This window comes from Aulostomus chinensis, chromosome 2, assembly GCF_037954235.1.
Source record: "Aulostomus chinensis isolate RoL2024-O1b breed Wild chromosome 2, RoL_Achi_v1.0, whole genome shotgun sequence".
In the NCBI taxonomy this organism is placed as follows: Eukaryota; Metazoa; Chordata; class Actinopteri; order Syngnathiformes; family Aulostomidae; genus Aulostomus; species Aulostomus chinensis.
In genome coordinates, this window is record NC_141321.1 from 24,861,427 (window position 1) to 24,886,719 (window position 25,293).

The 25,293-nt window shown below is 42.2% G+C and overlaps 1 protein-coding gene across 2 annotated transcripts in view; it reads right to left on the reverse strand.

The window, feature by feature from the left end:
• greb1 (growth regulating estrogen receptor binding 1) overlaps positions 1-24,892 on the reverse strand; it is a 25,346-nt gene extending 454 nt beyond the window's left edge. Inside the window, exons 1-34 of one of the 2 annotated variants that reach the window (XM_086187099.1) lie at positions 24,785-24,892; positions 19,555-19,715; positions 18,927-19,034; positions 18,498-18,674; positions 18,215-18,397; positions 16,876-16,989; positions 16,466-16,603; positions 14,475-14,636; positions 14,225-14,317; positions 12,565-12,750; positions 12,053-12,189; positions 11,490-11,766; positions 11,283-11,411; positions 10,934-11,146; positions 10,547-10,744; positions 10,217-10,400; positions 9,728-9,911; positions 9,471-9,607; positions 9,017-9,368; positions 8,746-8,861; positions 8,317-8,522; positions 7,626-8,208; positions 6,942-7,098; positions 6,723-6,825; positions 6,358-6,513; positions 5,778-5,914; positions 5,517-5,678; positions 4,416-4,620; positions 4,149-4,311; positions 3,913-4,031; positions 2,712-2,944; positions 1,923-2,123; positions 1,706-1,844; positions 1-1,303 (exon numbers count right to left, since the gene is read on the reverse strand). The exon at positions 1-1,303 is cut by the window's left edge and continues 454 nt beyond it. In XM_086187099.1, coding sequence (XP_086043225.1) covers positions 1,140-1,303; positions 1,706-1,844; positions 1,923-2,123; positions 2,712-2,944; positions 3,913-4,031; positions 4,149-4,311; positions 4,416-4,620; positions 5,517-5,678; positions 5,778-5,914; positions 6,358-6,513; positions 6,723-6,825; positions 6,942-7,098; positions 7,626-8,208; positions 8,317-8,522; positions 8,746-8,861; positions 9,017-9,368; positions 9,471-9,607; positions 9,728-9,911; positions 10,217-10,400; positions 10,547-10,744; positions 10,934-11,146; positions 11,283-11,411; positions 11,490-11,766; positions 12,053-12,189; positions 12,565-12,750; positions 14,225-14,317; positions 14,475-14,636; positions 16,466-16,603; positions 16,876-16,989; positions 18,215-18,397; positions 18,498-18,674; positions 18,927-19,034; positions 19,555-19,708 — 5,970 coding nt within the window. In that variant the 5' untranslated portion in view covers positions 19,709-19,715; positions 24,785-24,892 and the 3' untranslated portion in view covers positions 1-1,139. Of the gene's footprint in view, positions 1,304-1,705; positions 1,845-1,922; positions 2,124-2,711; positions 2,945-3,912; positions 4,032-4,148; positions 4,312-4,415; positions 4,621-5,516; positions 5,679-5,777; positions 5,915-6,357; positions 6,514-6,722; positions 6,826-6,941; positions 7,099-7,625; positions 8,209-8,316; positions 8,523-8,745; positions 8,862-9,016; positions 9,369-9,470; positions 9,608-9,727; positions 9,912-10,216; positions 10,401-10,546; positions 10,745-10,933; positions 11,147-11,282; positions 11,412-11,489; positions 11,767-12,052; positions 12,190-12,564; positions 12,751-14,224; positions 14,318-14,474; positions 14,637-16,465; positions 16,604-16,875; positions 16,990-18,214; positions 18,398-18,497; positions 18,675-18,926; positions 19,035-19,554; positions 19,716-24,758 lie in introns of both variants that reach the window. The other variant, XM_086187108.1, reaches the window with a different exon arrangement.
• Between the last annotated feature and the right edge of the window lie 401 nt (positions 24,893-25,293).

Sequence of the window (25,293 nt, forward strand, 5' to 3'; positions counted from 1 at the left end):
GACAGGTCACCAGTCCATCACAGGACCAACATAGAGAGACAGACAACCATTCACACTCACAGTCACACCTACAGTCAATTTAGAGTATCAATCAGCCTCGTCCCCTCTTGATGTCTTTGGACTGTGGGAGGAAGCTGGAGTACCAGAGAGAACCCACACAGGTACAGGGAGAACATGGAGACTCCACACAGAAAGATCCAGTGCTTGAGCCAGGACTTGAACCCAGAACCTTCTTGCTGTGAGGCCACAGTGCTGACCACTGCACCACCATGCAGCCTGTGGTCCATCCAAACAACTGTAACAATACCAAGAGTGCAGGAGAGTTACAAGCAAATTACTGCCAATGTTTAATCCACTGTGCCCTTTCAAAGGAAGAAAGTATTTTTGATATTTGTATCTGTATCTCAAGATGCTCTCAGGAATGAAGATCTGCTTTTGATTAAGACAAGGACCATTCAAACATACAAGAATTAGAATGTCTGTACATTTATACAACTAAAAGTTTATAAAACTGTACAATATCAGATGATGCCACCTACAAGTGAATTTGTGTTTCTGATGCAGGTACAAAAAAACATACAGTTCAGGGGGGGCATTTTTACAGATTGTTCTACATCCAATAGAAACAACACCCTTGTCTTATACATTCAGTAGATAAGTACTTTGTTTTTACAAAATATATTCCAAATATTTAACATGTAAAAACAAACATGAAAAACGTTTCTGCAAAAACTGACCTTTTAAAATGTTCGTTGCCAAAAATCGGCGACCATTGCACACAAATGACTTTGCCTACCTATCAAAAAGCTTCATATTTGTGCACCTGCAATCAAATCAGCACAACACTGACATATTGCAATCATAGTAATTTCACGCAGCTACACGTGCAAACACTCCATAAATACAAAAGCAGCACTTGTGATGAGTTTCTTTAAGGGGCTGGAGAGCTTTTTTTCTTGTTAAAAATATCAGCAGATAAAATCAGGAACCTAGTTTGTTATTACTACGTGATCTAACGAGCATGTCCCGATCATGGCTGGTACAGTTAGCAGTATGACTGGAGTGGTGCATAAACCCCAGCTGGGCAGTGACACTTTAGGTTTAGTCTGCTGTATGTGCTGTCAATGATAAGGTCCCAGTCATATGTGTTTTCCAGTCAGGAAGAAGAGGGGCCGGTCCTCCTTGGCATTGGCAGTCTGGAACTCGTCACTGAGCCGGAACCTCCACTCCTCTTCCAGCTCCAGTCGGCCCACCATCTGCCTCAAGGAGCTGCGATCTGCACTGATCACACACAGAGTCGCACCTGCAGAGAAGTGGAGAGGAAGGAAGGAGAATCTGCAGTGTGCAACCATCAACTCAAAGACATGAGCTCATACTTCACAGTTGGTGAAGGCATATGGCATGTACTTGTACACAAGTCCTTTATCTCACAGAACTGACCTGTTATTCATGTAAATAATTCATATTTACCATGTACAAGAATGAGATGAGACCCTAATCCTGCTGTATTCCACAATACAATTCATTCTTAAGTACAAAATAAAATACAGCACTCTGTCTAAATGAAAGCACCATGTTTTCATTACAAAAAAAAAAAGTGTATATTCAGAATAACTCAGCCTGCTCTGAACACTGCTGGTACAGACACAAGCACGTGCCACCTAGAAACATGTCTGTTCTGTCTGTATTTCATCTGCTTTTGTACCTTTAAGGAAGGCAAACTTCTTAAGAAAGCCAGGAGTCACAAAGGAGTCGGCGAAGCAGAGGAGAAGGCCACTGAACAGCAGCCCAGTGGTGCTGATGTTGACGGAGTGAGGTCTTGAACTCACAAAACACACCGTGACCTGCAGAAGGAGGGTGTCACAACGAGTTTACTGGTGACAGAATTGTGTGTGTGTGTGTGTGTGTGTGTGTGTCTATACCTCAGCTCCCAAGTTGAGGTAACAGTCCACAGACAGTACGGGGTGTGTGTAGTTCTTCGTGCTCAGAGGAAACAGCTTGTGGCTCGTGTGCTGGAGGTATTTTTCTAGGAGGAGTTGAGCTGGTGTAGCCAGGAAAAGGTGCTTGCTGTCTGGGGCACAGATGTACTGTGAGGGCCCCACTGAGGTGGGAACATCTGTCATCTGGAGAAATGAAGAAAATCAGTCATGTACTATTTACAGATGCACCGATACACATTTCTGCACTGAATTTAAATCTATTCCAAATTTATTTGAACTGTTTGTACAGATCGTCACGTGGCTCCAACCTCTGAATCAGAATTTTCAAATCTATAAGAAGCAGCGAAACAAAATGCATTTCAGTCTGAGTGTCAGGCTAGTGTCTGAGAATAGAGATGGGTATGTGGATCAGCCCCATCATTCCAGTATCTGATCAGTCAGAAATATGTTAGAGTCTGAGCCCGGTTCTAAAGTTCTGTACCCCACATCCCCACACCAAGTGCGCCTATCTCCTCTTCTCTGAATCACTTGCTGCTCGTCCCTGATTTCTATGGAGCGGTTATCAGGTCGGAAATTCCCATATTTGTATGAGGTGAATGAATGAAATATTGTCCCCCTCATTACATATCCTTTATTATCCACACAGGGAAATTATTTCTGTATATTTATGGGGAACTGGTAGTCCAGTATTCTACATCTTTACTCCTCTCTTTAGTCTGCTCCGTAGCTGGAACCATGAGTAATACGGTTATATGTTCCTTCAGCTCCTACCTTTGTCTTGATAATAAATGTTCTGTATCCTCCAATGGCGATCTGCTTCCTCATGACACTGAAGTTGTTAAAACGGCAGACAAGCAGTCCGGCACTGTGCAGCCGCAGGGTGAAGTCCACGTCGTGACAGGTGAAGCGGTTCTGGTCATACTGGACGTTCTGACTCCGGTCCACGTTGAGAAGGAGAAAGTCATGAAGGTGTCCTCTGGAGAAAGGCTCCCTCTGTTTATTACCTTCAAAGAGAAATGCCATGTTCCTCCTGATTCATGACGAAGCAACCATCCAACAATCTCTGTTACACACACTTTTAGAAAACATCATTGTGGCAGTCTGAGGTTTATAGGTTTAGATTATTTAAAAAAAAAAAGTTCAGCTTGCTCCTTTTTAAGGGGCTACATGCCAGGATATCTGAGGCTTCACACTGGCTTAAGATTCAGTTTTGAGAGATACACTTTTTTCATTCTTATTATCCACTTGTACCTGCACAGTGCAAGAGTCTTTGGAACAAGTCATATCCAGTCAAATCTATTACAAAATAGTTGGTTTCCCACTTGTCCGTCTAAAACTATTGTTTTCCTCTGCGCAAGTTTCCTCTGTCCTGCCAAAGTTAAGCCTAATGTTTTTAGATCTCTAATTAGATTGTTTATTTGAATCACCAGCAAAGTTATGCTGGTGTGTCTCATCAGGAAAAATGGGCACAGTGTCTCTCGGAACAGGGAGATGCAAATTAATAATCCCACGGATTAGGAGTCAGACCTCCCACAGGAGCAGCAAGAATCCACCAAAACTCCCTGAGGTGAAGCAGGTGTGAACGTACACAAAAATAATCTTTAATGATGGAATCCTAAAGTTGTGATCTGATGTACGTTGTATGTTGCTGTGCATCTGTGTGTAACAAGTTTATGTGTGTTGCCACAGCTCATTGTCAGAACACTGTCCCTCTAAATAGCAGGAAAAATACTGATACAGACTTTGGATCTTGTTGTTGTTTGTCAATGTCACAGAGTTTGCACTGCCTCAAGATAGGACTGGGTCATCAAATTGCCTGACCACACCTCTTTTTCAGATGAACTCACCCATAGATCCAAAGAAGGGCATTGATATGTTTGCTAGTTTAGCATTGAGAGCACTGAGTGAAAACTGGACTACGGCAGTGGCCGTGCTCTGCTTTGCACCTGGAATAAACCCCATTAATCCTGACCTGTGAGTCCGCGGCTGTTCCACTTCCTTATCCCACACAGCCCGTAGTGGCCCAGGTCCTGACAGGACTCCATGCTCTGTAGAACCTGCTTCAGTGACACAGGGTGCTCCACTGGACCACTAACAGCAGCAGAAAACAAAGAATAGCCATGTTAAACCTAAGAGCCCAGCCTAATATGAAATACCCAACAGCTATTTTATCTGTCATGAATATGTACACAACGTGTCTGTATTTACTTGCGTGCGTCGAGGTCAACAGCATTCCACATCACACAAGAGTCATCAGCCAGGATGATGAAGGGCCAGACGTCGTCTGCCGGAGCCCCTCCCTCCAACCGACGGCTGCGCTCCAGCTCCAAGTTGTGATATGAAATTTCTTTGATCAGGAAGTGAGCAGCTCCTGAGAGAGGTCCACATTCACGTATTAAGATGGCTCTCTGCGGAATAACTTTGGATCTTAAGATTTCCGAGCGTGATGTGACAAGAGCAGTAGCATCAACATACCTATTCCAGCTCCGTTGAAAACAGTCGGCAACACCAGCATGATGTGGTTGGGCCAGTATTTCTTGTAGACTGCCATCTCATACTCTTTGACCACCAGTATATGAAGATGTGAGGCTCCATCCATGGCATGGTACAGGTTAAAAAGACCATGCTCATGACGTCCTGTGGTCGGGGTGAAGATTGGACTCTTGATGCAATCTGGGTTCTGCACAAGGTGAATATAAATACATTAACCTCCATAGCATAGTGTAATTGCTCCAAACAAAGTCAATACTTAATTACACATACAGAGCACTTTCAGCTTTCTGATTACAGGTAAAAAATATTACTGGATTTTTCATTTCTCATGAATTGCTGGTTTCTAATATGAGAATCTCTGCTGCAATGGAATCATACTTGGAAGGCTACAGCATTGGCTTTCAAAATGGGATCTGAGGCCCCTACAGGGTCTACAATGATACAGGACACAGATATACTGGAAGAATGATGATATGGTCAAATATTGAATTTCTTTACTAAAATTCTACATAACATTTCTGGAGCAGGACACATATCCTCCACACCAAACCAAACAATAAACATGATTCTTTGTGGGGGCAGCATGGCTCAGAGGTAGAGTGGCCGTCTAGCAACTGAAGGGTTGCTGGTTTGATCCTCACTTCCCCCGGTGACCATGTTGAAGTGTCCTTGAGCAAGATACTCCTGATGGTCCTGCGACGGACTCGTGACACATCCAGGTGAACACTGCCTCACCCAATGTCACCTGGGATAGGCTATAACCCCCCCATACTGGTGAAGCAGTATAGAAAAAAGGATGGATATTTGACTCTATGTGAGGCATTGAGTGGCCTGTAGCACCACCTGGTGGTACAAAAAGTGTGTTACAACTTTATGAACAGATGCTGATTATTTGTTCCTACAGAGCATAAATGTCTCTTTATATCAGTGTATGCACTGACACTGCTGACAATAAGAATAAAACAAGGTGAATATGTTGGATGAGAGATTTTAAGACACATTTGTTTTACTGTCCTTCAATATGGTTGTTGTTACATGTATCAATTCTCACCAGTCTCACTTGTCACTGACAAAAGGACATACCCAATCAGAAGTGAGAGGCAGCCGCATGCTCTCCAGTTGGCCTCCGGGTTGGCTGAAGCTGAAGAAGTGCTCTTTAGACTTTGGGATGATAAAGTACAGCTGGATCTCTTCCCCGAGCAGCAGGTGGGTGAATGTGAAGGCATGCAGTGTTGACTCATACATCTACATTGTGATTAAAGGAGACATACAGGGTCATATGTCACATTTAGATTCCACAAGCAGTTTGATTGTCATGTAATGTACTGTGTTTTGTGTTTTGACCTGGTATCTGGGGTTGAAGCCCAGGTACAAGTGACACTGCTCACAGTGGTGATAGGTGTTATAGGCCGCATATTTAGACAGTTTGATCCTAGTTGTCCGCCTGCGTAGACATACATCCTCCTGGCGCACAGGGTTCGCTTGAAAGACAACAGAGGAGACACAGGTTACAGGTACTGTGAGGAAACAGCACAATATACCAGTTACTGCTAAGGAAAGGCAAAGTCTGGTGACTAAGCTTAACTCGTTTTGTGCCTTAAACACTGACGGACCAGGCTGTTTTCTGTGTGTCTACAATGGCTTTCGCAGTGTTTAGTATGAATTTAGGTTGCAGCATTTGCATATTATTGTGTTATAATTTCAGTTTTAAATCAAAATTTACCCAAAAATCTAAAGCTTACAATGGCAAAATAAAAAAATAAAATCATGCTATAAAATTTAAATATAGATTCGCAAAACTCCAGAGGAAAGTTTGAATTTTATAACAGAAGCCACTCTAGACGTAGTTGTGAATGGTAAGAGCTCAACAGCTGTAGTTTAATACATTGTGCTTGCGTGTCAGTGTCAATGTCTGAGTGCCTACCATTCGAGCCAGGTTTGTGTCCAGGACAATAGACTGCACTGACGTCATCGTATTTTGGGTCATGAATCGTGTAATCAAAGGGCATCGTCTTCAAAATATCCGGGTTGGGCCAGGAGGCATCAGATGGGTTGTACTGCACCCCCTCCGCCTGGGAATCTAAACACACGGGCACAACCACAGATTAAGCAAAACCCTGCATTTGATCACATGACAACACATGTCATAGGGTGAGCACATGACAGCAGAATTAAAAAAGACAGGCTGCGAAAGCACAAAAGAAGATTTCTGTACATTTAGTAGAATTTAAGCATTTCTCATAGTTTTCACAATGTATAAAATGGGACAACTTTTGTTAATATACTAACTTATGTTTATGTCCTCTTCATTGTAGATATCCACCTCCATCAGCCGGATCAGCATCCGAGAGAGAATACCCAGGAAATGCAGATACGCTCCTGTCTTACCCACCTGACCAATGATATCAGGATGAATGGAGCAGAATGTAAATACACAATGAATGTCCCATGAGATTGAGTTTTAACCCTAACCCTGTAAGATAAGATAAGATAAGACAAGACAAGAACCTGTGGTGGTCCACTGAGCAGAAGCCTGCGAGGGTGAAAGTTGTCACTTCGTCCTTCTTTCCGATTGCTGCTGTCCATGTGGTGAGAGCGGGGGACTGTCCACTGGCGGTAATACAGTGACTGTTCTGTACATGTCATCATCTTACTCAGCAAGGGTCTACACACAAAAGAATAATTTATGGTTATATTTCCCCACAAGAAAATTACGCTCATTCTCACACATTGACCGTTCTGATTATAATGGAGTGATTGAGCAATGTAAGAAAACGACAGGATGAATTTATTCACTTAAATCACCTCCAACCTATTGACCAAAGGGATTATCCTACTTGAACTCTAACACCCCAAGAGGCCTACATGATTTAACATGAACATTTCTCACGACTGAGCCAATAAATCATTTCTGCTTTATCAGCTAAAAAAAAATCACAAGGACTTGAACAGGGAGAGTGACAATTTGCCAAAATCAAAACAATAAGGTTGTTAATTAACCTTCACAATAAACATGGACACAAAGGTTACAGCAATTTATTATGTTTTTGTACTACTTAGGCAGCTTCACAGATGTTTACCTTAATTTTTTAAAGACACTCGACAATAAAATGACCTGAAAATATGACCTATTGGTTTTCAGACATGGTGTTTGCGTGTGTGTGTGTGTGTGTGTGTTTGTTTGCGCTGTACCTGAAGCTGCTTGCCCATGCGACAGACATATGTGGCAGGAACGAAGTACATCGTGGAAGCCCGCTGCTGTCATTGGCTGTGATGATGTCGTACAGAGAACGAGGGAGGAGAACCGATGGCGGGCGATTGACTCCTCGTGCCCAAGAACAGGTCAGATGAGGAGAGGAGGCTCGAGGAGACGAGGAGCTGGATGAGGTGGATTTGGAGTGCTGCTGACGAGAGTTGGCAGGGGGGGGCGGCTGAGGTTGAGATGTTTGTGTGTGGGAAAGGGACTGGTGCTGGGCGAGGGTTTGAGAGTAAGGCTGATTTTGACTTTGAATTTGAGGCTGTGGATGAAAAACAGTCTGAGTCTGGGAATACGTCTGCACTTGAGGTTGGGGCTGGTGATGAAGTGAGGGTTGAGGATACAGAAACGACTGAGATGAGGTCGGGGGCTGAAGTTGAGTCTGGGACTTCAATGGAGATTGGATGGAGTCCATTTTGCCTTTCTGAACATTTGGAGAGTTGTTGCTTTGGGCAGGGAAAGGGTTACTGCTATCTGAGCATGCCTGGATTTGCTGGTTGGATGGAGGGAGGGAGTCCCCTGGAGACCAAAGAAGACAGAATTAAGATAAAGACTGATCTAATAAATTGACCACCTATCAGCAGAGATCTCCCCTAAAACAGGAGTTGATTTTTTTTCTCATCTCACCATTCTCCTGGCCCTCCTCCTCCTCATTGTCACTGCAACTTAGTTTTTCAGCATCACTCTCGAGCTGGTCACTTCCTGGTCCAGGATTGTGTGGTGGTCGTGACTCTGTTTTCAACAGGTAAGCAGCTAGTCCCAGCTCTTGTTCAAGCGAGGTGCGATGAAGGTACGAGCAGCTTATCACTCGAAGGTCACAGTACTTCAGTGACCTATGGAAAGAATTTATTTTTTTAACACAAAAAGGTAAGTTTGATAACATCAGAAGTAGAGTTTTTGAGAAATAAGTCAAATTGAAGATTTGTTATTAATTTTCTAACAAATAGAGTAACAGTAATTTTTGAGATGGCTGTGCTATTTCTGTTTTTGCCAAAAACTAAGAAGAAAGATTAGGACCAATGGTCTATTGATGTTTTTCAATCTTAGTGTGCCTACCTGGGCAGTGATTCTCCCAGCGGTTCAGCTCCTGAAAGGATCACGATGCAGGGAAGAGCCTCAAGCTCCAGGTAGGTATGAGGAATCCACTCATCGTTTTGGATTTTTAGCCATGTCTATTTAACACAAACATACAAATACAGAAGGCTTGCTTCTCAATGAAAAATTATTCTAAATTAACCATGTTAGTAAAATTGAACACAGATGATTTTGGATCAATTTATTTGTCTTTTTCATATGTATTTGATAACGCTTAAACCCAGATGCTCACCTTAATTTGGTCAATAAAGCTCTGGCCAACACTCAGAGGCTGGCAGGGATTCCCTAGTATGATTTCAAAATTCTCCTCGAGACCCAGCTGCCTCCTGACTCTGGACAGCCTTCGATGTGCCCATGCTGCCAGAGCCAAAGAGGGGATTCGCAGAACAACCATGTGACCGTGGCGGGCTGGGCATTGCTGGGCAGCAGCGAGCAGTGATTGCACAATCTCCAGGGTCTCCACAGATGTGTGTTTGTGGAGGTTGTAAGAGCCACTGATTCTGCCGGACACAGCCATGAGAGCTACGCAGTAGTGGTGGATCAGAACTGTGGTTCGGATCACAGCACTGTGCAACTTGGGGAACCTGGGAGAGAGGAGGAAGAGAGAAAATCGAACAACCATTTTATACTCAAGGCTGCAAGTACTAACTGTGTATGATGAGTTGTGTGTGGATTATGGGTGTTACTTTTCTTCCAGGGTAGATGCCATGCTTTCAAAAGAAGAATCACAACGCATCAGCGGCAGGCTGCTTCCTGAACGGGTTGACTCTAAAAGCTCCGACACCCCAAAGTACCGTGTTTTCTCATGATACAGGTCCACGTCCTACACATAGTAACATATACAATTGCACATTCTAGTAAGTCAAGTAAATAATGACAGCCAATCATGAACATAAACCTCTAAATTTGTGCAGCCACTTTAAGTCGTGGTGAACACACATACATTACTGAATGCAGAGGGCCAGTGGATCTCATTGTAGGGGCTGATGCGGGTGAACTGCGTCTGCAGAGCGAAGGGGAAGGATGTGACATGGAGAATCAGGATGTTGGGAGCATCTCGGACCTGTCTGGAGTTTAGAAGCTGATCCACCAGACCATAACCACTTTCTGAGCTACTGTAGGATGCGCTGAGACAAAAAGAAAAAAACACAGATAGTTTTGTTGATACATTAGTTGAATCAGGTCGTTGCATTAATTAATGAAACTAATTTAACTTATTCTGTATCATATGGCTAAAGGTTAGCCTTCTGGAATCCAAAATGAACTGTTTGTTCTGGTGAGCACTGGTGGTTTCTAAATTCTTGTCTATGAAAATCACTACTGCTTGTATGTAATTCATCCTGCACCAATTGGCACCCACAAAAAGTACAATGACCTCCAATTTTTTGCTCTGTATCACTGCTACTTTGTTACACTTTTTCCTCACACTCACCTGTTAATATCCCAGTGAGCGTGGTCATGGACCAGGATGTGAAGAGTGTATGAGTTACGATGGGCTTCCTGGATAAGGCTGTCAATTTGCACCTGAGCACTTTGATCCATCTTCACCACAAAGCGCTCAGTGTCCCGTTGAGACATACACTCTTGGTCTAATCCCCCAAGCTCCGTAAGAACACCTTAAATAATAGAAACCAGTCAACATCCAAGCATTTGTGCAAGCAAACACATATTCAAACATTTCTGTTTTGATTAATTCTTTATCTTTCAAAAACAGAACAAAAAACAAAACAAAATAGCAGACAGAGAGGGTCATGTAACTAACCAGAGCTCCAGAGGTGGAGAATGGTCTGCTGAAATGTGACCTCAGAGGGTGGGACCAGGATGAGGAAATTGACCCTGTCAAAGGAGCCAAGGTCCAGATTCTGGGTGCTGGAGTCTGCTATAGCACAAACATGGGACAGTAGCTTTCTGGCTACTGCTAACTGGATTGGCCGAACCTCACGCCACTCGATGGAGTATTCTACCAGATAAAAAAAAGTCGAGATGATGTTCGACAGTCATTTTACAAAGGGGAAGTCACAGCTGTAAAGACACCCAGAAATGGTTGTGAGGTCAACATGGCTCAGTTTGACATAAGTGGGATAATATTCTAAACAGTCTTTGTAATTGTAGTCGATAAAAGATTATATAAATTAAAGTTGTGTCTAACCTGAACACGTGTCTTTTGGAGTTGATGCACTATCTTTAGGGCTGGGTGAGTCTTTAGAACACTGTGTGTGTAACTCCTTTGGACTGTGTGTATCTTTAGGACTGTGTGTGCTTTTGAGACTTCTTTCCTCAGTTGATTCCTGACTGCTGGATAAGGGAGATGTTTCAGTGCTGTCCAACATGGCACCATCCAGGAGGGAGTCCACATCACCATCTGAGAAACAGGAAGTTACACAACATCTGAATGTTCTCTGTAGAGCCACGCAGACATTAATGTGCACACAAAATTAGAGAGAAATGACAAGCATGGCCAGATTCACTCACAGATCAACAAAGACAGTCAAACACACCTTGTCCAAGGGAGTTGCAGTACTGGATGAGTTCCTGAGCAACACCAGTGGAGAGCTGGTGGCTAATTTCTCTCAGACCCTCACTGGGAGAGTATATACTCTCTGCCAGGGCCCGACATTGGTGTTTACCTGTATCAGACAAACCTGCATTATAGTTTTAGCTCAACTCTTTATAACATACACATATACATATAAAACAGCTCCCACCTGTGACGACCACACAGGACTGTGTTTCCTGTTCTGATGCAGTGACAATGATGACTACGTAGTTAGTGTTTTCAAACCGTCCCTCCATTAACTTGCTGAATATTTGGTGGAGGCCTTGAGCCAAAGTTCCTATTTGCTCCCCTAACACCACCACAGCCTCACCACAGGAAGATGCAGCCAGCTGGGCGAGCCAAGGAAGCTGGTTGGGGGTCAGGGGTTGCTGACTCTGGGGAGGCAAGGAGAGATGCTGGGGGAGCCCAGGCAAAGTAGAAGGGGTCTTGAGACCCAGGGAAAGAGGATGAGTTATTTGTTCAATTATGGCATGTCATGAGTATTTGTTCCTGTAATAATATAGATTATATGATGAGGACAAGTATGATTGTGTGGACCTGGAGCTGGTCTACGAAAACCGTAAGCAGTTTCTATTGTGATATGAGCCAAATGAGAAGTGAAATGTGGAAAGGAGGAGGACAGATTCTTTCTGCAGAGTTAAAAGGTGTACATAAATGCTCCTAAATACCAGAAATTTGAATGTTTGCTTTTTCTATCTGTAATAATCTCACCTCTATGCCATAGTGCCTCCCTTGTGAGGCTTGTGTTTGAGGCTGTTGGTACTGTCTAATCTCACTGAGGTGGGACTCCCTCCATGACCTCATGAATATCTGCTCCAAGTCCTCAATCAGGAGCACTTGGTCAGGGCCTTGAAAATATAGGTGTGACAGAAAGAAAAAAGGTGTGGTGGAAATGGTTAACATTTATACATTCAAAACATCTCACAGGAGTTTAATGAAAATGTTAATAAATAGGCATTTAAATGTCAAAACTGGAATCAGCAGATTTGAACTTCTAGTGTGCAACAAGGGCAAAAGATTGAGAGGTGATGAGAGCATCAAATATGAGGCAATCTTGAAAAATGACAATTTTAGATTCAGAGAGTAACTCTCACTGATGCTTAGCCTGGCTGCCTTCTAGTGGCTATTTTAAGGCACAACAAGGATGTCATGAAACAGGAGTCACTTTGCTACTGCAGTTCATGGAAATGCGTATTATTACAATGTGAATGTTTTAAACTGACCGAGCTGAACAAGGTAGTAGACAGTGAGTAGAATCTGCATCTCAGTTGACAGTGGTTGAATGGGTGAGGGTCCATAGTGCTGGTAGACTCTGGGAAGTGTCTGGGAGCTCAGGTAACAACTTTGGAGAAGAGAACTGACGAGCACTTCACCAACATTGCCTGTCAGCTGAGGAAGATTGCCATGACCTGTGATCATCAGAGAGAGACAGATGCAAAAGGTTAATTCACAGTTTCACAAATCCAAACAGTGTCCAGTTGCTGAATGAGATCAGGTTATGGGGAAAAAAAGCAGTGCTGCCTATTCCGAGTAGGGACACACAAAATGGGAGACACAGGGGGAAAGAAAAAAAAAGAAAAAAAAATGTGTGTGTGTGTGTGTGTGTGTGTGTGTGTGTGTGTATATGTATAATTGTGTATGTATCTATGTGTGTATATATATATTTGTATATATACAGTATATATATGTGTGTGTGTGTGTGTGTGTGTGTTTATAGAGAGAGTGTATAACTGTATGTGTATGTATTGAAAACAGGAAGTAGTTAAGGGATTAGAAGATGAGAGGGAATGTGGTTGAGCCATGAACTGACAGGCTGTGCAAAGAGATAAAGTCAGTGGAGGGGAGAACAGGTCAAGACACTGCTTCAGGTGTTGGCTGACCCAGAGCTAAAAGGCCATCTGTTGAGTGGTTACTGAAAACTTCACCTGCTCACCTGTTTGGAAAGGAAGTCCAGCACAGGCAGCTGGGTAGAAAATGACTGTGAGAACTAGGTAGTTCATTATATGTTTTATATGTGATATTGAAGTTACTGTTTATATGAATTATACAAGCAATCAGATGTTTTGTGTCTTTCATCAATACTTTCATAATTCCTGCTTGTTCCATCCATCCATTCATTCATTTTCTACCACTTATCCTGTTAAGGGTCACGGGGGAGCTGGAGCCTATCCCAGCAGCCTTCGGACAAGAGGCGGAGTTCACCCCGGATGGGGTGCCTACAGTCAATTTAGAGTGTCAATCAGCCTCGTCCCCTCTTGATGTCTTTGGAATGTGGGAGTACCACAGAGAACCCAAACAAGCACAGGGAGAACATGCAGACTCCACACAGAAAGACCCCGTGCTCGAGCCCGGAACCTTCTTGCTGTGAGGCGACAGTAATAACCACTGCACAACCATGCTGCCTACTTGTTCTTGTGAAGATCAAAATGTAAGTATTTTTTGAGGACATGTAAAACTATATTCACAAAAAGCAACTTGTTGAATAGCTTCTTTACTATTACTGCTACTATGCACACCCAGATAATAAGGTTATTTTATGCTGCTATAGTGCAGAGTGACTGTATTTTCATAAGCCTGCATTATTACCCTTTAATATAAACCCCCTTTATTTGTTCAATAAATTGTGTAAGAATTCTTGCAAGGCCCTGTTAACTTTTTTGAACAAGGATCCCCATCTGTGACTGCATGATTAAATAATCCAACATAGAATTTTATTATCTTTCTGTTATTATTTCATGCAAGAGGAACACTTATAAAAGGAGACTAAAACATTAAAGGATGAGGCCCAAATTCAGTTTCAGATTCAGATTCAATGGCCCATGGTGTGTTTCTGATCAAATGCATTATAGCATTTCATGCCATTGTCATAATTGTTTGTCTGACCTTTGAAGATAACAGGTTGGAGTCCACAGGTGTGTAACAGCTGATCAGGCACTGTGACAGAAAGCCCTGGGGGGCAAAGTGGCTTTGCATTCTCTGGATGGGTGAGAAAGGACAAATTAATATTTAAATGTACAAAGTACACTCAGGGAAACATATGAAACAGCACACGAATGTCTTTTTGATTCACGATGACAGCACAAGATAAATAACCACAACATCTCCTACAAGTTACACGTCATCCTGGTTTTACCTATTCTGGCTCCATGTGTGGCAGCAGGGAACACTGATGATGTTGGTAAGGCTGATGAGGACGGCGGGGTCTTCACTGTGGTCTCCGACAGACTGTTGGACGATGACTCTGGGGACCATCCCTTGTGTCTCTTTTTGGGGGGTCCAGCATTCGTATGAGCTCCTGCACAGTAGAAGGGAGGATTGTGTATAAAATAGTTTATAATTCATCATTCATTTAAGGCTCATAAGATGTCTGCTGTCTATCTGGGGCTGCTGTCATGATCAAAACACACACTATAAACTCTAAATATTTTCTTCTTTCCCAGCAAAGGAAACTTGTTGCTCATCCTAGTTTAATATTTTTAACAGGAATAATAGTTTCCTGCCAAGCACAGGAGTCACTTTCTAATAAGTCACAAATATACAACACAACTCTTTCACCCTCTGTTGATACAGTAATGAGAAACAGTTGTATATTAGTCATGCATTAGCCCGTCTCTTCCTGTTAACCTTCTGTTGAAATGCAGTAATGAGGAGTGGAGGCATAAAAGGTTTTCATGTAAAGGAGCCATGAAAAAAAACTAACATTGACAGGAAGGAAGCTTTTCATTCGGCGAGAAAGTAGGAAAAAGGATGAGAGAATTTTATAACCCTGGTTTATAGAGGCGACAGAGGGAGGGAGAGAGAAAGACAGACAGAGGAAAATGAGAGGGAGAAGTTTAGTGCCTCAAGTGTTGGCAAATGAAAGCAGGGGGAACAAAGGACTACCCCCAAAACAATACAGCTGGCTGGCTGCTCTAAACCACACAAACTGTTGGGCTGCTGCTGGTAGGACCCCTGTCTTCCAGAGGTGTGAAGAAGCCTGGGTGTTAAATGACATCAGACCACATCAAGCACAGAAGAATGAGAGTGGGGTTACCGCAGCAGTTTACAGATTCAGAGGGATTGATGGAGAATTTAATTATGTTTAAATTCTTGTGTGATTGTTGTGTTTTTTCTGAAGTCTTCACCCACAGAGCCGGCAATGGCGCGCTGACATTTTTCCACAGTAGCCCACAACAGACACACCAAGCACTGCAGATCAGGGCTTGAAGGCTTCCAATGTTTCCCCACCAAGTCAAAAACAAACATGCAGAATTTGCTGGATTCTTCACCACAGACATTTTTTTTATAAGAGTAACGGTATAATTCTTTGTTTTTGTTTTTTAATTCGGAATTTTGACTGAGCAGCAAAGTTCTCATTAAAGCATTTTTCTTAGTTTTCTTGTGCACTTTACAAGGAAAAATAAAACAAATATGCATACAATAAATAAGAAAAATAAGCACCATGTAAGAACTGCCATACATAAGACTATGTGTCAAAGTTGTATCTTGGTGTGTGCCAAGTGTGTACAGTACATCAGGTAGGGACTCGTTCAAAAAGTAAAACAGGATCAAAAAGGGATCAGCGGCTCAGTACTTCTACAAAAACTGTATGTACAGTAAAGGTCCTGCATACATGACCCACTTGGTTCAGAATAAGACTGGTATATTTAATAAGTATCTAAAGTTAGTAGTGTGAAACCCATTTTGTGGTAGAGCTGACACAAAGGCTTATGAAGCTGAGCTTATGTTCCTGTGCATAAGAACTGAAAGTCATAAATTCAATTATTCCCTTAAGTGGTAGGCATGGAAGTGCAATGATTTCAGAGAGGTTACTGTTGGCGTAATTTGAATGGGAAAATGGAGTGGGATCTATTTAAAATCTCTCAATATTTATAATTGTCAGAAGATCTGCAGAGATGTGAACGTTTAAGTTCCTCATTTAAATGTTTCGGCCATCGTGTTGGTCTTCAAATCCAAGAAGAATCTGATTATAGATGCACTGCATGTAAATGCAGTGAGTGCATGCGGAGATGAAACAGAATTGTTTTGTTTTGTTTCGTTTGTGCTGTGGTGAGATGTCGAAGGACATGTGAAGACTGGAAAAAATGTTCTTGCTTTACATGAGCCAGTGGGCAGACACAGTACCTGTAGCTGAGGATCTTCCAGGCCCTGATTGGCTTACGACTGGTTGGGCGATGACGGAAACAGCGTGGTTTCCATTTGTCAGTGAGTGGGGGACATCAGCGATTTGCGGCAGACCATTTGGTTCAACATGTGAGGCTACTGAAGACAGAGAAAAACAAAAAATAATGAATAACATCAGTTAACTTTTATCACCCACTCAAATACTGCTTTAAAAATACTGACTTCACAGTCCCGTTTTAAGAATTTGTAAAACACAGATTTATAATCGGCCGTTTTAACTGCCAAAAACTAGACGTGTAAAAACACTTAAAGGGAACAAAAACAAGAAAGCCTATCTTCAACAAGAACATTCCTGGAATTTTTGGAGCTGATGATTAAGTGTGTCTACAATTTCGTGCTGTGTGTGTTACCTGTATAATTGCCAGGTGTGTGTGACGGGTGCATCAAGGCAATGTTTGGCGGCTGGTCATCAGATGTCACCTGGCCTTCTGATTGACTGGACCCAATCGGTCTCATCCTGCCATCTGAAACACACAGACAAGTAATCGGTAACTGGAGGGACAGATTTGTCTTAGTTACTGTTTTTTGGTATCCTTTGCTGAGGAAAAACCCATAAATTTTGGTAGAACTCCTGCTCACAGGCCCAGTTCACCAAGAGCATTTCTTTTTCATTAAAACTGAGAATTTTATGAATGGAATCAAAGTTAATTTTAAAAAACTTTCTTCAATGACCTGCCTGTCTTAATGGTCACAATTTTCACTCTCGACACATAGAAAAGAAAAGAATAGAATTGAATAGAATAGACTTTATTGTCATTGTACATCTACGCATACGATGAAATTAGAGAGGACATCTCCCCTCCAATGTGAGAATAAGAATGTTTCTAGAATAAATAAATAAATACAATAAAAAAAAATATATAAATATATATACAAACAAATATATCAGAAATACATACACATACAGCATTTTCTGTCAGAATATGGGGAAATGTATTTTCTTTTACATAATGTTACTTTCTAAAGAGAAAGACTAATTTTGATGTATGAAACTCTAAGTGACATTAGGAATTCCAAGTTTTGACTGCCTGTTCATCTGGACAGACCTGCTCTATTGTGTTTTCTTGATAAACCAGGGCTTGAAATGGTGGGAGCACATCTGTATATGTTGGCTTGCTTGTTCTACTGCAACTCTTAACAACGGCCACCCCTAGATTCATTTATAAAACAAAAAACTTTTTTTTTTTATGGTTGTCACTGTTAAAATATTATTAACAACTGATTCCACCATCTCTTGGCAGCAATAGCATGCATGTGTGAACTGAAGGGCCCTCAGTTGCATCCCTCCTCCATGCGCTCATCTGGAGGTGGCACCACATGCAGGTTACGATACTGATTAAGAGACAAGTGCAGTTTCAACTGTCAAAAGGTGATATGATGGTTACCAAGACCGTCCTTTATTTTTTCAAGAACATTAAAAATGACACTCCCCTGCTGCAAAGCATCGAGGCATATCGCAAGCAGACAGCTTGCTCTGCTTTCAAAATAGATGGGAGGAGCCAGGATGCCCCCCCATTTCCTCTGTCTCTTACGGTACATGTTGCATCTCCAATATTTGATTTGATTATCTGACTGATTAAGCCTAAACCAAAAATATCAGGATTGGTACCACATTCTAAGCAGGAAAATCACTTTGGTTGCCAAGTACCAGACCTGCACATGAAAGGTACTGATCGCTGCTGCTCTTACCATATCCCCTCCAGCAGATGGGAGCTCCTTTCACCAGTACGCCTTGGTTGTTGCGGCACAGATGGTACTTTAAGTGCTTCTGTTTCTTTGGCTGGGTGCTGAGTTTCAGGTTAATGTGGTTGGAGAACTCTGTGAAATAGCGGAACCCCTTTTCGCCACAACCCATACAATTCCCAGAAAAGCCTGGAAGGAACACACATTGAGAAAAATATAGAAAAGTAACCTTTTACTGGCAAACTTTATACCAAAAATGACATTTTTCTTTGTAAGTCTCCTGCCTCACCCAGCAGAGCATTGCAACCCCGTTCATCTGGGAGGAAGCGTCGGTCTACAGCACAAACCAGCAGGTTCTCAGGGAGGGAGGGGGACTTTAATCCCACTAACATGAACCCAGGAGGCACATCCAGAGGGTCTGAAGCTAATGATGACAGACGCAGGTCCCTGCCTGCCTGACAGAATCCTGTAGGGAGAAAAGGACAGGGGGAACTGTTATTTTTCTATTGATAGTTATCAAATTGATCTTGCACACCGGAGTTTTTCATTGAACGCAGACACCTGGAACAATTTTCAAACCCATGAAAACTTCCCTTCCAGTATGTCTGTTTTAAAATGCAGATACCTTATCAATCATGACAGAAACAGTATGTTTAATTGTAGTAAATCCGCCCTGTTGGCTCAGTTTGGGTTTTTTTTGAGTGCACAGAGTACAAACCGTCCGTGGTGCAGCATCCCTCAGGTGGGGGTTTCATCTGATAGGGTATTGGAGGGCTGTTAGACTCAGAGCCATCCTCGTCATCCTCATCATCATTCTCTGTGTGGCCTTTTAGGAGACAGACACAAAACAATGGAGGAACAAAACATTGGCAAAGGCATCTGTTCCACAGGATTGCTTTTACTTTTTTTTGAGTCTAGATCAAATTGTGTGGGAGGAAGTTTGGTAGAGATTCATATCAAAGGCAGATGTGGGGATTTGCTTTACATTCTTTAACAACAACTTTTCAATTTTTCAGAAAATATTACACAGACATTGATGAAAAGATTTACATACATTCTTCATATATATATTTATACAGGCACACATTTTCATATGTCTGTATATAGGTTACCAGTAGTTTTCATTCTTTTTTGTTGTCAATATATTTCAATCTCATTGAACTGATTTTTTTGCCATTTGGGGCAGTTAATTGATGATTTATCCTCAATCTCATATAAAAAAAACCATCTAACTCTTTCACTGCCTCCTTGGCTCCTTTGAGACAGTGAGACCACAATTCAAATAAAAAAAAACAAAATCTTTTCAGGAAGTGTTATCACACTCCCTTTGCATCTATGCAACCTACCGTCTTGTGCCAGTGGCTGCTCTGCCTCCAGGTATAGTTGAGAGAAGACCGGTCGGGGCACAACAGTGTTGGACCTCAGCGATGCCTCGATAGAGTTATGGAGGACCTCTTCAAAGCGTGTGGTGCGCAGCTGGCCCGCATAGGAATTCCCCATTGGTATTCTGAAAAAAGACAGGTAACTGTGTTAAAACTTCTCAACAAATTAACCTGTCAGCAAGCTCAAGCACATAAATCCAGCAAGACTTCCTGGATTTTTGTTGTAACAATCTATTCTTGCTTGCACTGATCAAACTAAATACCTCAATGCCCAGTTCCAGGTTTTACTGCACTGACAGTCGAATTTACCCGACTGGTCACTATAGGCTAGGGATGGACCATCGCTGTTTTTTTCCCTTTTTTGGAGGATTTTTATTTTGCTAATTTAATGGACTGCCTCCTCCTGACAAATAATTTACTTGTAAAGAGACGATTACATTGAAAATGGGGCGTTCTCGGGAGAGGGCTACCCCCTACCTCTGTGTGCCAGACACACACCTGCATAAATATCAGGGGTTATTGTTGCACTGATAGTTGTTTGAACATTTTTACATGCAATCCTATTATAACTTGAAAGGTGTCGATCATGATCCTTTCTAAAACAACAAGAAGAACCTAATCTGTCCCAGCATCACTGGAACTGTTCGGTTATAAAAGAGCCAGAAAGTAATGAGAACTGCACAGAGACACTGCTGTGTGCATCTATTAAAACCCTCTGAGACTGAGAAGAAATGCACTGGTTCATACAGTCAAGTCACAAAAACAAATGCTCTTGGACACATGCAGAGAAGACACATCCACTGAAACACACGCACACAGATATAAACAGTGGTTTCTAGTGGATGGCATCTGTCCAGACAGCATGCCATAAAATCAGCTGCACTGACAGAGAAAGGACGCCCTGACCTAGACGCTACTCCCTACTCTGTTTTTTTTCCTCCCTTCTCTCAACCTGCAACTTTCTATGTTGTTCTCCTTCTGCTCACTAACAGTTGAGGAAGAAACGATGAAGCAGAGACTGTTTCCAAAATGTTAACTGACAAAGTTAAGTTAAACTTTCAGTGAACATAAATGCAAATGCACTGATTTATTTAATGAAATTAATGTTTTTATGGAAAGTGATTCATAAGTGAGATTCTTTTTAAATGGATTGTTTCAGCATTAAAGCCCTACCATGGTGAAAAACACATGTAAAAAGAAGTGCTTCATAATTTGTTTTTTTGTTGTCTCATCAGATAATAATGAATTCAAATTTTCAAATAAAGATTGTATGTGATGCTGGGTGAATGTGTTGTAAAAATGAAAATATGAGCAGGAGATGGTTTCTGTCAGATTCAAAGATGTACAGTCGATGAAGTGGGTCAACCAGGAGGGAAATAACATGGTAGGATTGGAAACACCAATTTAATCCCCCCTCTCTAAACCTTTGCCTGTCCATATGCTGGTTCCACACACACACACACACACACACACACACACACACACACACACACACACACACACACACACACACACACACACACACACACACACACACACACAGACTGCATGAGCTCTACAGATCAGTCAGCAACCGGCTGGCCAGTTATGCAAGTGAAAAGACGAGTCAGTCAGATAACAGTCTTAAAAGATTTTTGTGTTGTACGAGACATGTTAGTAGGACTACGGTTTCCCAGCAGAGTGAGCGCCGCCTGTTTGACAACCCAACAACCAATCAAAGACCATTTACACCAGCCAATAAAGTAAAACTTGTCCATGCAATATCTTTCACAGTCACATGGCACGTTTCACATGGCAATGTCAGATGTGTAGAGTTGGGCAGAGCATCTCATCTCAGGTCTACAGTTTTTATTCGTCGAGAGATGAATTAAGACAACGATAAAACTAAATTAGGTTCAGTAGAGCCCAACACACACACACACACACACACACACACACACACACACACACACACACACACACACACACACCTCGACCACCACCTTCTGCTTCCACACTTTCATATAAAGAAACAATGCAGACTTTTCATGCCATGCACTGCTTTGTAGAGAGACAGAGGGAGGAAGACACAAAGCGCTGTCATAACACCGCCTGCAATAAGAGGAAGCAATCACACCTTCAACCAAAGAGCAGACGCATCTTTACAACCAGAGGGAGAGGGGAGGGAGGAGATGAAAGCCAGGCAGGGAAATGTATTCCGCATTTTACCGAAGCCTTGCTCTTAACCATGTCATCAATTGTGAAGAAAACAGCAAAGTAAATATAAACCTAAAGCCACTTTTTACTGCACGGTAACTATTGATTAAAAGGGTGGATAATCAGATATTTGTATTTTTGAGAGTCCTCATGTTCTGGTAGCTACTTGGTCCATGTTAATTAGGTCAAAAACTGAAAAAAAATCAGTAAGTTTTAGACACATAAAGAAAGCGACATTGTTAAATACAACAATAACAGCCCTTGTTTTGTGTCCACTTGTTTTAAGCAGCAGAAATTGAGGAAAGGATCCATGCTGAGTGCTGAGAATCTTCATATTTGTTGTTCAATGTCAGTGAACAGTTCACAAAACAGGTAGACACCAACAGGCCACGTAGTGACACAGACACGTCACCTGATTAGGCCTGAAACATGACTTTGTGATTTTTAATTGTCCGGTCAAAAGCTTAATCTATATATTCAGTCATAAATCTTATATGCAGTCTTCAATTTTTCTTCACAAAGTTAATTAATTCATTAATGTATATCACTGGAAAGGCATGTGGCTCCAACAAAACTCAATGCGTTTGTGAAGGTCTTTCACTGTGGCAGAAGTGGCAGAAGTAAGCATGAAGTAAAACTTTGGAGGAGGCTTTGTTGATCTTCTCTCCACCCATCTCCCCCTCCTTCCTCCCTCCCTAACGTGGAAGTGGGAGATCCTTTTATCCCTCCCCCAAGCTCTTCTTCTCTTTCTTTGTCTCTCTTTCACCCTGGGGAGAGAGACACTATTGTGGTGTTTTATGACCCCTTGGACCCCCCCCCCCCCCCATCACCACCACACTCAAACTCAGAAACCTACAGTCAGGAGCCCCTCAAACTATGAGCACCAGACAGTCCTCTGACCACATAACCACACCAACACTTTTCTATTCTTCAGATATTTACTGTATTAGCATTTTGTGAAATGCTACTCAAGATATTTACAGTAAACTAAATTAAAGTCCCTCCATATAAAGAATTGTTATTATCACTAATTTCTGAAGTCTTCATTTTGAGGAAATGGATGTATTACTCTAAGGGACGTCTCATGACCATAAGGTCAAAGGTGAGTCCAGATAACAATGTTAAAGCAAGACTTTGATGTGACTTATAGTTCTCACACAGAAACATACACGGTTGTATGCACACATACACACCCACACACACGCACTCCCATGGGCTCGAGCCCAGTAGACACAAAGGGCTTGTCTTGACGGGTGAAAGGTCATCCTGGGAGAGGTCAGATAAGAACCTCAAGCTTTTTCTACGAGTCAGGCCCACATACCAGCCCCCCCCCCCCCCCCCACACACACACACACAGCATCTACGCTATTCTTTTTCAGTCTGACAAGCAGGGTTGTGGTCTCCATCTTCCCCAATGGCACCTTAAGGAATAGATCACATTACAAACTTACATGCACAGTTAAGGAAGGTAATGCATGTTTTCAAATATGCCCAAAATGTGTGTACACACAGACACACCATTAACAGAAACTATGTGTGTGTATGTATGTGTGAGAGTGAGTGAGTGAGTGAGAGATAAGACAGAGGAATGCTAAGCAGTGTCATCTGGTCAGTATAGCATCTTTGTCAGCCCTGAACGGTAGAATTAACAGAGAAATCTCCAGCTTTGCAGATGCTCTGGGAGCACTGACCCATAACGGATATGCAAAAGGCATGTCAGTGGCACACACACACACACACACACACACACACACACACACACACACACACACACACACACACACAAACAAACCCTCAGATGCTCATCACTGACCTGTAACCCACAGCAAATGCTCTCATTCACAGTTTGCTCAACAGACATCGGATCGATGGCCAGCTAACCAACTGCTCAGTTAACCCCACAACACACAGTTCAATTACGAATTCTCTTTCACTCTCTCTCTCTTTTTCTCTCTCTCTCTCTCTCACACACACACACACACACACACACACACAACTAGCTACTTATCCACTAAGCAAACCAGTCAGCTCTAGCAAAAGGCTAAATTTCCTGACTACACATCTTAATGCCATCTTGAGAATATTGGTATGATTCATGTACAGCACATGGACAGCCACCACAGGCAAGTACAGATCCATGCTGCAGGACACCAACAGTGCCTCAAAGTAACAAGAAGGCACAACGACACTTCATTTTCATGAATACTCTTAAGCTGTTCACCTTGGTATCTTACTCCGTGTCCTTGATCTGTTTTTTTTTCTCTTTTCCTTTTGCTCTCTCCAAGTTGCATAACTGTGGAGCAACTTGTGTTGTCTACACTCACGCAGATCTGGATGGAACCTCAGACTAGTTTTTAGAAAATTCTGCTGCTGTACATCTGGCACACTCGAGATCCAGCAAAACACTGCTTATCTGATTCCTCCAGAAGATTTCAGACCAGAGGAGATGTCCCCATATATTCCATTCAGTTACCTCACATAAATACAGGAACATGCACACAACACAAACAAGACGCAGGAGTTTCTAACTGTCAAAACAAAAACTAATTTATTAAACATACCAGACAAGTATGTGACGTGAAATGTCGCCTATCTTTTTTTTTTTTGGTGGGGGGGTTGTCGACATACACCAAGTTAACAGGTTGCCTTTGTTTTTAGACTTACATGACCAAGAAAGAAAGAAAACACACGCACAGACACGGTGCGCAGTTATCAGCTAAAGCGTCATGTTGTGTCGCACGGAACCTTTTTAAGGCACTGACGTATGAAATACATACGCAGGGACGATGTAGGAACCTGATATTTATGCCTTAATTCCCGACATAAGGGGCGCGTTTACAGGCTAAAAGCTAACAGTTAAAGCTGAATAGACTACAACCGTCCTGAAAATGTAAACGTTTCCCGTTCCCTCTCAGCATCATCATCATCATCATCATCATCCTCATCCTCAGCAGCAACACTCACGAGTCTACCTGGAGAAACGCTGAAGTACTCTCACCTCTCCGGTCCCCGGTCCAAGAAACTCAGAAACTTAACTCGGACTAAAAGCTCGTCGTTAACGTTCGACCCCCGCGTGCTGTCACCTCTCACATCGTTCCGGCGCGAGACCTACTGGGGATAGAGTGTCGCGCGTGTCATCACCTCTGTTCTGGTCTTCGCGTGGAGGGACCCTCTCCCCTCCCTCAGACGTAATGGTACGGTCCGAGGAGCGGCTATTTAACACTGCTTTAGTTAATCAAACTTTATAACGAACGCCTTTGTAAAAAAACAAAACAAAAAAAAATCTGATGTTTTTATATTTTTTTTAATGTACAGGTACAAAACAAGCATGCAGTTATTTCACATCTCCTGTCCCTGCGGGTAGACATAATAAATACATTTTTAAAAAATTGACAAAATAACAACAAAACCCAAAGTTAAATGTAAATGTAACCAGTATGAGAAACAGAATAACTTCATACAATACAATCACGAGTGGTGGCTGGTTTAGAACCCTGCAAAAGCTTC